This window comes from Camelus dromedarius, chromosome 27, assembly GCF_036321535.1.
Source record: "Camelus dromedarius isolate mCamDro1 chromosome 27, mCamDro1.pat, whole genome shotgun sequence".
NCBI classification, from domain to species: domain Eukaryota; kingdom Metazoa; phylum Chordata; class Mammalia; order Artiodactyla; family Camelidae; genus Camelus; species Camelus dromedarius.
In genome coordinates, this window is record NC_087462.1 from 23,411,549 (window position 1) to 23,423,270 (window position 11,722).

At 59.8% G+C, this 11,722-nt stretch overlaps 1 protein-coding gene across 1 annotated transcript; it reads left to right on the forward strand.

Moving 5' to 3' along the window:
* The first annotated feature begins 417 nt into the window (after positions 1–417).
* Positions 418–10,979, forward strand: FGFR4 (fibroblast growth factor receptor 4). The gene is made up of 18 exons (XM_031437858.2): positions 418–551; positions 3,085–3,228; positions 3,865–4,128; positions 4,217–4,297; positions 4,418–4,584; positions 5,118–5,241; positions 5,758–5,948; positions 6,079–6,217; positions 6,567–6,760; positions 6,866–7,011; positions 7,098–7,219; positions 8,415–8,525; positions 8,612–8,802; positions 9,197–9,319; positions 9,410–9,480; positions 9,690–9,827; positions 10,107–10,212; positions 10,307–10,979. The coding sequence occupies exons 2-18, from the start codon at positions 3,138–3,140 to the stop codon at positions 10,448–10,450; spliced, it is 2,403 nt and encodes an 800-aa protein (XP_031293718.1). The 5' UTR covers positions 418–551; positions 3,085–3,137; the 3' UTR covers positions 10,451–10,979.
* Positions 10,980–11,722: the final 743 nt, after the last annotated feature.

An 11,722-nucleotide genomic window follows, 5' to 3' on the forward strand; every position in this document is an offset into this window, starting at 1 on the left:
GAAGACAGAGGAGCCAGGCTAGGCCAAGGTCTGCGTAAGCGGCGGGTCAGGACTGCTGGGTCTTGTTCCCTGAGGGGTGACAAGCAGAGGATGGAGCAATGGACTAGAACTTGGAAGCCTGGCCTGGGTGGGGCAAAAGAGACGGGTGTGAAGGGGTGTGCACTACGCTGGGGCCGAGCCCCAGGATGGGGCTAGCCCCGCAGGCCGATCCGTGCTGTTGGGTTCAAGAACTGGTTTCCAGGTGGGCTGGACGCTGTGCTGTCCGCTGTCCAGAGCTAGCCCAGGCGGGGCGGGACCCGGGGTGGGTGAGGCTCTGGGCTGCTCGCGGCCAAGCCGCTGTCAGGATAGAGCTGGTCCAGGAGGGGCGGGGCCTGAAATAGGCGAACCCGAGGTGGGCGGGGCGCTGGGCTGCCCGCGGCCACGCCGCTGTCGCGGGGGCATTCCTGGCTCTCCGGCCCGGGGCTGAGCAGCTCCCGGGCTGAGTCGGCTGTCACCGTGGGCGCGGGGGTCCGGGCTGCCGGGAGCTAGGAGCCAGGCCGTGGAGGACCCAGGTGAGTCGGGACCCTGAGCCGGGAGCGGGGCCGCGGAGGTTCGAGGTGAGCCGGGACCCCGCGCGGGCCCAGGCTGCGCTCCCAGCCGCCAGGGGGCGAGCGGCGGCGGGGCTCCGGGAGCTCACCCCTCCCAGCACTGGGGACCTGGGCGTCCGCTCGGCGGGCAGGGAGGGGGGTAAAGGGGACGGTAAATCAGTAACCCGCAGCGCACACAGGGCCTTTTGTCCCGCTCCGTCCAAAGAGCACCCTGGCCGCGGAGCTGGTTACTCATTGCCCACCGAGGCGGGGGCGGGCCGGCTGTCTCTGCAGCTCCCCTTCGGGACCCGCCGACTGGCACTTCCCCCCAGGGTGGCCGGGTAGGGGAGGAGGAGAAAGAGGGCGCTGGTCCCTCGGCTGCTGGACCGTCTGTGCGCCCCGAGGACGATGAGGCTCCGAGGGGTGTGGTCATTTGCCCAGGGTCCCCCAGAGCTTCACTGCGGAAGGCTGGAGAACACTGGGCTACCCGATGCCAGAGTCAAGCCCTTTGGCCCCACGTGCAGGGCGGTCGGTCCGTCAGCGGCCACGTATGACCCGACTAAGGTTCTGAGGTTCTGAGATCAGGGTTGCCAGGGGATGGAAATAAAATCCCTGGGCCTCCCCACTCCCCTCCCAACCCAGAGAGCTGCCCTCCATGCAGAGCAGAGCAGGGTGAGGGGATTTCACAGAGGAGGGGCCAAACCGGGAGTGGGCACAGAGACAGTGGCATCCAAGCCGGGTGGAGAAGAGAAGTGGAGGTACAGAGGTGCGGCCAAGAGAAAAGACATGTCTGGCCTTGAAAGCCAGAGGCTTCACAGCGCTGAAGAAGCAGACTGTCAGGGCAAAGAGATTGACAAGGGCAGGGATGGAGGCCTAGGATGCTGGCTGAACAGTGTGGACTGGATCCTGCTGCACACAGGCAGCCATTAAGGGCTTGTAAGCTGGGGCAGGGGCTGGAGTGGGGTACGACATGGCAGATGTGTAATTTCTAATACCCAGCTGGAGAGCCCAGGGAGATGTTTGCAAAAGTCCAACCTAGAGATGACCAGGCAGCGAAGGCAGGACGGACTGGAAAGGGACTAAAGCAATGGACTAAAGTATGGGTTGAAAGTGGAAGAGAGGTGAGGATAGGAGCTGGAAAGGTGATGCCCCAGCTGTGGGGGCAACTCGGGGAAGGAGCAGTTTGAAGGGAGAGATAATGGCTTTGGCCAGAACAAGCTAAGTGCCCCCTGCCTTGGAACCAGAGCTGGACAGGGTGCAGAGGGATTCCCAGGCAAGGTAGGTCCAGAGACACCAGTGCCACCTGACTGTCACCCAGCTCCAGGTGAGAGCCAGTTAGTTCTCCTGGGACTCCAGAGATCACCTTCCCCTCCCCGAGCTGAGGCTCAGTTTTGAATGTTCCTTTTAGGGGATAGAGACTGGTGGCATTGGGAGGATGGTAACTAGATGGGGAGCATGCGTACATCACACCTGACAGGAACAGCACCAGAAACGGAGGTGACTGGCTGAGGGCAGACCGAGGGTGACAGTCATGGGGAAGGGGAGGGAGAGGAGAACGTTCCAACATTCTGTGTGCCCAGTCCCTTCGTAAATTCACTTTTTTGTTTGTTTGGGATAGGGGGAGGTAATTAAGTTTATTTATGTATTTATTTTAATTTTTGTAAATGCAAGTACTAGGGATTGAACCCAGGACATCCTTCATGCTAAGCACAGACTCTACCACTGAGCTATACCCTCCCCCCAACTCCCGTACATTCTCTTTTATCCTCAAAGCAGTTCGTGAGGACAGTGGGCCCAGAGAGGGACAGGGACTCACAAGTTGGTAAGAGTCAGGGTTTGAAGTTGGCTCTGTCAGACACTGGAGTCTACATTCTTTACAAGAGCTTGCGTGGCCTCAGATGGAGCTGTGGGAGCACAAAAAACAGAGGTATCCCCAGAATGCAATTCTGGTTTAGAATGAGGAAGAACTTTTGCTTGCCATAGAATGTGCTACCGTGTTAGTAGTGAGCGCCCTGCCCCTGGAGGTAGCCAAAGCTGCTCATGGAAATGTCAGCAATGCCATCAGGAGTGGGGGCAGATCAGATAACATCCAGATGCTGGAGTTTGGTCTTGTATTATATTTCAGATTTTTTTTTTTACTGGCTCTTCAGTAATAAATTCATTTATTCAGCAAAAAATAAATTATGTGTGCTGAGAGCCAGCAGAAGATATGTCTCCGTTCTCTGCTTCCCTCCAAGGAAAGAATCTGAAAACTGCCCTTTCTGTGAACTTGTGCCAGGGTCTCAGCAGGACCCAAGGAGAGCAGGAAGCCCAGCCCACCCCCCACACAACCTACGGTTGGGAGGCCTTGGGCTCTGACAACAGCAGAGCTGGTTCTAGTCTCTGCCCTGCTGCAGCCTGGCAGGGGCTTGGACAAGTCTGCCGACCATTTCCTGTCTCAGTTTCCTCATCTGCAAGATGAGGGGATCTCGCCGGCCAAGGTGCACAACTAGCAGGAGTTCTTCACTCTCTGTTTCAGGAAGGCAGTCGGTGGGAAGCCCAGCCTGGCTCCCTGTGAGTAGCAGGAAGGAGATGCGGCTGCTGTTGGCCCTGTTGGGGGTCCTCCTGGGGGCACCCGGGGCTCCAGCTTTGTCCTTTGAGGCCTCTGAGGAAATGGAGCCGGGTATGGCCTCGGAGAAGGGAGAGGGTGGCAGGGGTGGGAAGAATGGGCAACAGGAGGGGACTGCTGGCGGAGCAAAGCTGGAGAGGATCCTGGCCCCAGCCCTGAGGAGGTGGCAGCAGGGCAGGACCCGACCCTTGAGACTCAGTGTCTGGCTCCCAGCAAGGGTCCGCCTATCTCTGTGTCCACAAGAGAGGACTGGCCTTGCAGGGTGCAGGGCCCTGACCTGGGCTGCAGAGCTGGTGGTGAGCCCCCTGACTGTGTGTGTGTGCGTGTGTATGTGTGTATGGCTTGGGATGCCCAGGCAGCACGTGTGGTGTATGCACCATGAGTGTGATGCACCCCAGTGGTGTGGCCTGTGCCCTATATGTGGCACCTATAGCATGTGCCGTGTGTGTGTGTGTGTGTCTTGGGCAGTGGCATGTCCTGCCCAGCATGTGTGCTAGGCACCATGTGTATGATGCGCACCAGAGGCGAGGCATTTGCCCTGCACGGTAGCGTCTGTAGCATGTGGTTGTATGGGTGTCCAGCATGCGTCAAGGGGTGCTCGTGCCCTGTTTGTGCAGCGTGTTCTCTGTGTGCAAGGGGCCGACTTAGCCAGGGCTGCAGGGCTCACTGACCTCTGCCCTCGGTCCACAGAGCCCTGCCTGGCCCCCAGCCCGGAGCAGCAAGAGCAGGAGCTGACCGTGGCCCTTGGGCAGCCTGTGCGGTTATGCTGTGGGCGGGCCGAGCGTAGTGGCCACTGGTACAAGGAGGGCAGTCGCCTGGCACCTGCTGGCCGAGTGCGAGGCTGGAGAGGCCGCTTGGAGATCGCCAGCTTCCTACCCGAGGATGCTGGCCGATACCTCTGCCTGGCACGAAGCTCCATGTTTGTCCTACACAATGTCACCTTGGTTGTGGATGGTAAGGGGGTCTGGCAGGAGCTAAGGGTGCCTGGGGAAAGAAACTCTCTGTCTCAGACCTTAAACACCTCCCTCTGTCCCTAACATAGACTCCATGACCTCCAGCAATGGTGATGAGGATCCCAAGACCCACAGGGACCCCTCAAATGGGCACATTTACCCCCAGCAAGGTCAGTGTGAGACCTCAAGGACTCATTTCCCTATTTCCCAGCTGGTCACGGAGAAAACACCCGTGTGGAAACAGGTGACCCTCCTGGGGACACTGAGTTATCCCTTCTCCTCCCCTCCAGCACCTTACTGGACACACCCCCAGCGCATGGAGAAGAAACTGCACGCAGTGCCTGCTGGGAACACCGTCAAGTTCCGCTGCCCAGCTGCAGGCAACCCCACACCCACCATCCACTGGCTCAAGGACGGACAGGACTTCCATGGGGAGCATCGCATTGGAGGCATTCGGGTGAGTGTCTGGGTTCCAAGACCATGTGTTCCTCCATTTTCATCCTGCATCGATCCCCTCAAATCACACAGTTCTTTCCCTAATGAGGAAGACAGCTGCGGGGCCCCGAAGGAGCACTAGACCTTGGACTTGAGCAGCTCTGGTTCAAGTGCCCACTCTGTCACTCTCTGGCAAGTGACTTAACCTCTCAACCTGAGCAACTCCATTTATTAAGTGGGAAGGATCACTGACCGGCAGGTATCAATATTTGTTTTAGCAGTTTATTCTCATGTTGAGACCCTGCAGGGTCAGCTCCAGGCTGTAGGCTCAGAGGAAGCTGAGACTCAGGGCGAAGACTAGTTCAAGGTGGCACAGCAAGGAAGAAGTAGAGCTAAAACTGAGACTCAAACCCGAGGCTCAGATACTTCTTGGAGCCTTCCCCATTGTCCCAAGGTCCCTGGCCTCCCTGTGGGTGGGATTTAGCCTCCTCATGCCCTGGTCCCCTGGATGGGTATGCTTTGGTGGCCCCTTGTGGACACATCCCCTGCCTCCAGCTCCGCCACCAGCACTGGAGCCTGGTGATGGAAAGCGTGGTGCCCTCAGACCGCGGCACATACACCTGCCTCGTGGAGAACTCTTTGGGCAGCATCCGCTACAGTTACCTGCTGGACGTGCTGGGTGAGCGCATGGGCGGGTGAGGCAGTGTGGGGGTGGGAACCTTGATTCTTCCTTCAGCTGGGACCCAGTCTGGCAGCCAAGATGGACTTAGATGACTCAGTCAAGCTACTCAAAGTATCCAGGTGGGTCTGAGGGAAGCACAGGAGTAATGTGGGCCTGGAGGAGCAGGGGCAGCTGAGAGGAAAAGTGGGAAAGACATCCAGGCAGAGGCACAGGCTGAGTGAAGTCTCTATGTATAAAGAATACAATGCATTTGTGGTGGAGGTATATGCCTGGGGTGTGGCGTTTAAGCAGGGAGCCAGGCCCAGAGGGTGTTTGAATGCTAGGCTGAGAAGTTGTCCCCAAAGGCAGCGGGGAGCCATGGAAGGTTTGAATGGGGTAAGCAGGGGATGAACAAGGTCTGAGCTGAGTATCAGGAAGGTTCCTCCCTTGAGCTGTGGGGAGGCTGGAGGAAGGTGACCAGGGTGCTTCTGTGGGTGCCACTGGTCAGGGTTGACGGCCCGGCTCGGCCCCCAGAGCGGTCCCCGCACCGGCCCATCCTGCAGGCGGGGCTCCCAGCCAACACCACAGCTGTAGTGGGCAGCGATGTGGAGCTGCTATGCAAGGTGTACAGTGACGCCCAGCCCCACATCCAGTGGCTGAAACACATCGTCATCAACGGCAGCAGCTTCGGTGCCGACGGCTTCCCCTATGTGCAAGTCCTCAAGGTCCCGTCCCCGCCAGCATCTGAGCCCTACCATTCTCCTGTGGGGTTATGGGGTGGCCCCCAGCTCCCTTCCCGGCCACAGTGTGGCCCCAGGCCCAGCTGTGACCCATGAGTGTGTCCCCCATCCCCAGACAGCAGACATTAATAGCTCAGAGGTGGAGGTCCTGTACCTTCGGAACGTGTCAGCTGAGGACGCTGGCGAGTACACCTGCCTGGCCGGCAACTCCATCGGCCTCTCTTACCAGTCGGCTTGGCTCACGGTGCTACCAGGTGAGCTCCTGAGGGGTCAGGGGAGGCTGCAGGATTCTGCTGTGGTCCAGCAGTGGACTGTGCTCTGCTGAGTAAAAGACAGTCTTCCTTGCCCGTGGAGTCTGGGTTTGGGATGTGGCATGTGGATTTGTGTGTTTGATTCTGCGTGTAGCAGCCCCTCTATGCACGTCCACATGTGACTGTGCTTCCCCCGGGGTGTGTGTATGCAGGACTGGGGTGGGTCTAACTGAAGCTTTCTTGGTATGTGTCCCTGTGTGTGTCGGGAGCTCTGAGGGCCTCAGTTAGAGGGGGTGGGGCCAGCCATCTGACCACTGACTGGTCAGTCATCTGTGTACCCGTCTGTGGGCAGAGGAGGACCTCGCATGGACAGCAACCGTGCCCGAGGCCAGGTACACGGACATCATCCTGTACACGTCGGGCTCTCTGGCTTTGCTTGTGCTCCTGCTGCTGGTCGGCCTGTATCGCAGGCAGGTGCTCCACAGCCGGCACCCCCGGCAGCCCGCCACTGTGCAGAAATTGTCCCGCTTCCCTCTGGCCCGACAGGTACCAACCGTGCTGTCCCCCACCTCCGTGTCCCCATAGTGAGGCTCTGGGCCTGCATTCCCGTCCCAGCTTGGCCTCAGCAGCCTCAAATCTGTCACTCTGCAGTTCTCCCTGGAGTCGGGCTCCTCGGCCAAATCAAGCCTGTCGCTGGTGCGGGGTGTCCGTCTCTCCTCCAGCGGTCCCCCCTTGCTCGCTGGCCTCGTGAGTCTAGACCTACCCCTCGACCCACTGTGGGAGTTTCCCCGGGACAGGTATGCGATGCAGAGTGAGGGTGGGGCTCAGACTCTGGGCGGGAATGATGGCGGAGGATGGCTGAGGCCTCGTCTCTCATCTTCAGGCTGGTGCTCGGGAAGCCCCTGGGCGAGGGCTGCTTCGGGCAGGTGGTGTGTGCAGAGGCCTTCGGCATGGACCCCAGTCGTCCTGACCAAGCCAGCACTGTGGCCGTCAAGATGCTTAAGGGTGAGTGTGGCGGCCTGGGGGAGGCACTGTGGCCTTGGGTCTAACAGAAGGGGCTCATGGTGCTGCCAGGTGAGCACTGAGGGCCAGGAGAGGCTGCAGAATCCCATAGGGGAGGACTAACTCTGCTACTGACCCTGGAAAGTCACTTCTGAGCTTCAGTTTCCTCACGTGTCACATGGGGTAAATAATAGTCCCAACCTCCCAGCCCAAGGTTCCTGGAAAGTGCCTAGTGCCTAGTCTTAACCTTTGGGATGAGGGGGAGTTCAGGGATTTGGGGTGATGGGTTTGATACACCTGTCAGCCTTGGCCTCAAATAGCCATATCAGCCTCGAAGGCCTCACCTCATTCCCCCATAACTCCCCTCCCAAGTCACAGCCTCAGCCTCCCTCTGGGCCCTTCCCGGGTCTGTCCCCCTGTGTCCACTACTGTCGGAGAACAGCCCATGCAGCAGCCCCAAGGTACTCAGAACACACCTGGGACCCACTGTCGGGGCCTCTCACTGCTGTCCCCCAGCCCCGTCTAGAAGAACGGCCCAAACTACTGTTATGCTCCCCCCAGGCCCCTCCTTTCTGCACAGCTGGGGCCACCTGGCACTTTCTGGGAGGCAGGGATTGAGAAATGTGCATTGTGAGGTCTGGTGGGGAGGGCAGTCATTGGCCCAGGGCCACGGGTCAGCCCGGAGGCAGCCCCTGGTCCTTAGTCTTCTCAAGAGAAGCTGAAGCAGTTTCTTCCTGGCCTCCCCTAGCTGTGCCCCACTGACAGCTCCCTGAATTCCCAGGCCAGATGGACGCCAGGCCCTGGTCAGACAGACCTCGGGGCGCCAGCCCGCTTCCCGCCCCCAGGAGCTCTCACTCCATTCAGGGACTAACACCAGGCCCTGCAGACAGAGCTTCCTTCCTGTTCAGAGCTCTTCCCCCTCTCTTGTGTTTCCTGGTCCCACTCACTGCCAGGCCTACTTCTTCTAGATCCTTAATCTTGTTGCATCCTTGCAACTGCTAGGAGAGTTAGGGCATGAGCCATGGTCCAATTTCATACACGAGGATCCTGAGGTTCAGAGAGGTTAAGAGACTTTCAAGGCCACATAGCCTAGTGGAGATTCAGGCTCAGACCTTCCTGACTCCGGGGCCAGGGCTCCGTGTCCCGTCCCCAACGTGAAGCCTCCCTTGCGTAGTCACCCTGGCTGTCATCCTTGCAGACAACGCCTCCGACAAGGACCTGGCAGACCTGGTCTCTGAGATGGAGGTGATGAAGCTGATTGGCCGACACAAGAACATTATCAACCTGCTGGGTGTCTGCACCCAGGAAGGTGGGGCGGGGCAGGGCTAGGGGTGAGGACGGTTGGGGCATGGAGCCACAGCTCCAGCAGCTTCCCTGTCCCCCCACCCCCTGTAGGGCCCCTGTACGTAATTGTGGAGTGTGCTGCCAAGGGAAACCTGCGGGAATTCCTGCGGGCCCGCCGCCCCCAAGGCCCTGACCTCAGCCCCGACGGGCCTCGGAGCAGTGAGGGGCCACTCTCCTTCCCTGCCCTGGTCTCCTGCGCCTACCAGGTGGCCCGAGGCATGCAATACCTGGAGTCGCGGAAAGTACGGGCAGCAGGCAGCACTCTGGACTGCTCCATCTGCTCCATCTCCACACTTTCATGCCCTTGCTTTAAATGTCCCCAACTTCTCCCTTTCTCCGCTTTCTCATAACCCTAAGTGCCCCTAAGCCCTCCTGTACCCCTCATCCATATGCAATTGACACTGCCTGTCCCCATTCCTTCCTTACAAAATCCCTAACCCTTAGGCAGGAAGAGGTGATGCAAGAGAGGGTGTGGGCCCTGAGGTTAGCTGGCTTAGGTTTCTCCTCTCTGAATCTTGACTTCCTTATCTGTAAAATGGGTGGATGATCCCTATCACCCGGGTTACTGTGAGGTGGCTCTCAGCTATATGTCCTCATAATCCTAAGTCCCCTGCTCGTCCCCTGCCCTGCCTCCAGTGCATCCACCGGGACTTGGCTGCCCGTAATGTGCTGGTGACAGAGGACAACGTGATGAAGATCGCTGACTTTGGGCTGGCCCGCGGCATTCACCACATTGACTACTACAAGAAAACCAGCAATGTAAGGGAGGGAGGCAGCGCAGAGCTGGGTGGGGTCAGGGGCCCGGGACCTGTGGGTCTCGGCAGCAGTGTGCCCTCTCCTCCCCTCCAGGGCCGCCTGCCTGTCAAGTGGATGGCCCCTGAGGCCTTGTTTGACAGAGTCTACACACACCAGAGTGATGTGTGAGTTCCAGAAGCTGGGGCTTGGGGTGTCTGCCAGTGATTGTTGTCCTTGCCTGGGGTCACACGGCCCGGGGACCTGAATGGGACCAGACTCTAAAAGAAGCCCTAATCCCCACCCCCCGTGGTTGATCATGCCTGCGGGGCCCCCCCGGCCTAGTCCCAGGGGTAGAAAGTGAAACTGCACTGCTGAGCCTGGTCTCTGCCTGCAGGTGGTCATTTGGGATCCTGCTGTGGGAGATCTTCACCCTCGGGGGCTCCCCGTACCCTGGCATTCCCGTGGAGGAGCTGTTCTCGCTGCTACGGGAGGGGCATCGGATGGACCGGCCCCCACACTGCCCCCCAGAGCTGTGAGGCCTCACCCCACTCTCCTCCACTTTCCAGTCCTCATCCTCTGCCTTGACCGTGGCCTCAGGGTCTGGCCACAGGGAGTGGTCGGCACTAATTCCCTGTCGCCACCTCCTCAGCCCATTGGGGAGGTCCTGGCCTGGCTTCTGCATGTTCCACTGAATGGCCTCATTTATCCTGAATCAAACCCCAGCCCTTCATCACTGCCCCGACCCAGGGCTGTGAGGTCCTTCCCTCACCCAGGCCTCGGGCTCCTTCTGACCCTCTCCCACCTCTCCCAGGTACGGGCTGATGCGGGAGTGCTGGCACGCGGCACCCTCTCAGAGACCCACCTTCAAGCAGCTGGTGGAGGCGCTGGACAAGGTCCTGCTGGCCGTGTCTGAGGAGGTACCTCTCCCCTATTGTCCCATGACCCCCTGCCGACTCCCCTCTGGGCCTTATCCCTGCTGCTCCCAGGACTGACGAGCGCTGTTCCCCATAGTACCTCGACCTCCGCCTAACCTTTGGACCCTACTCCCCCGCCGGTGGGGACGCCAGCAGCACCTGCTCCTCCAACGACTCTGTCTTCAGCCACGACCCCCTGCCACTGGGGCCCAGCTCCTTCTTTCCTGGGGTGCAGACGTGAGCAGGGACACAAGCCTGTACGGGCAGGCCAGCTGGTAGCCTCGGGCCCCCTGGCTCAGCTACAACCTGGCATCCCCAGGCCCTGACCTAAGGGTCCTGTCTCAGATCTCTGGTTCTGCTTTGGGGAGGTCCGTCCTTGGTCCTGGGGTCCCCAGTTGAAACTTTCTGCTCTGGCCTTGGGTTTTCAAACCAGCGTTCAGCCCCAGTTTCAAGGTCCTGCCCTTGCCTTAGAGTCATGGCCCCAGGGTTCTAATGGCTTCTGCTTGGCCTCCTGGGCCCTGGCGCTGGGTCCTTGTTCTAGGGCTTCGGTTGGACCCGGCTGCAGGGCTGTCCTAAACCTCCCTGCTTCCCTACACCAGGAGAGGTCTTGGGTCTCTGAACCCGTTTCTCCAGGCCTCCCTGCCTCCCCTCTGCTGCTTGTGCCAGCATCTTGGTGGGAGGAGCGCTTGCCCTGTGCGAGCTGTGAGGCTGGAAGCCTGCCCAAAACACAGAAGCAAATGGCCTTTTATAAATTATTTTTTTGAAATAAACCTCTGTGTGCCTGGTATCTTCCCTGCAGCGGATGGAGGGGGAATGGGTGACACAGGCTGAGGGCTCCCAGGGTTTCCGTCTGCCTCCAGCTGCTGAGGGTGGCCCCAGGAGCCTGCGTGCACCCCTGTCTTGGTCTGTCTGTCTCACTAGCACATCTTGTATACGTGATGGTGTGAAGGAGCTCTAATGGACAGAGGTGTCCACGCAACACCATTCACTGGGCGGGACTCCCGCACCCTCTGCACATGCGTACGTGTGTGCCTGCCCTGGGACTATCCCTGAGGGAGCTGGCAGCACCCCTCCCCCATCTGCTCAGCATTAACCAAGCTGACCGTTAACACAGCGTGAAAGCCTGAAACTCAGCCTCTAGGCTGCTGCCCGCTCCCGCTCCCGCTCCCACGCTCTGCCGCTCAGGCTGGGGGCTTGCGGGGACTGTGCCCGCCCCGCCCCACCCCACCCCACCCTGGCCAGCCTCCCAGGCAGCAGCTGGTTGCCGCCTGGCTGGGCTGCAGCTGTCTCTGCCTGCCTGGGCCTCCCCTGGGGAGGCCGTCATGGCCCTGTTCTCAAGCACCCTCTGGAGGGTGGGTGGAGGGACCAGATTCCCAGGGCTCTGAGCCTGGAATCTTCTCCAACTCCATCCCAGCGGTTACTCTGCTCTTCAGCCCCAAACCACAAGGAGGAGGTACCTGACCCAGCACCTGGCGCTGTCTCCTGCCCTGTCCTGGAATAGGAGTCCCCATCC

Excerpts from the sequence above, each read along its gene's own strand:
- FGFR4 (XM_031437858.2), top strand. The coding sequence starts at position 3,138 with ATGCGGCTGCTGTTGGCCCTGTTGGGGGTCCTCCTGGGGGCACCCGGG. Across the intron at positions 4,585-5,117 it reads ATCGCATTGGAGGCATTCGG|CTCCGCCACCAGCACTGGAG; the intron begins GTGAGTGTCTGG and ends CCCTGCCTCCAG. Across the intron at positions 9,828-10,106 it reads CCACACTGCCCCCCAGAGCT|GTACGGGCTGATGCGGGAGT; the intron begins GTGAGGCCTCAC and ends CACCTCTCCCAG.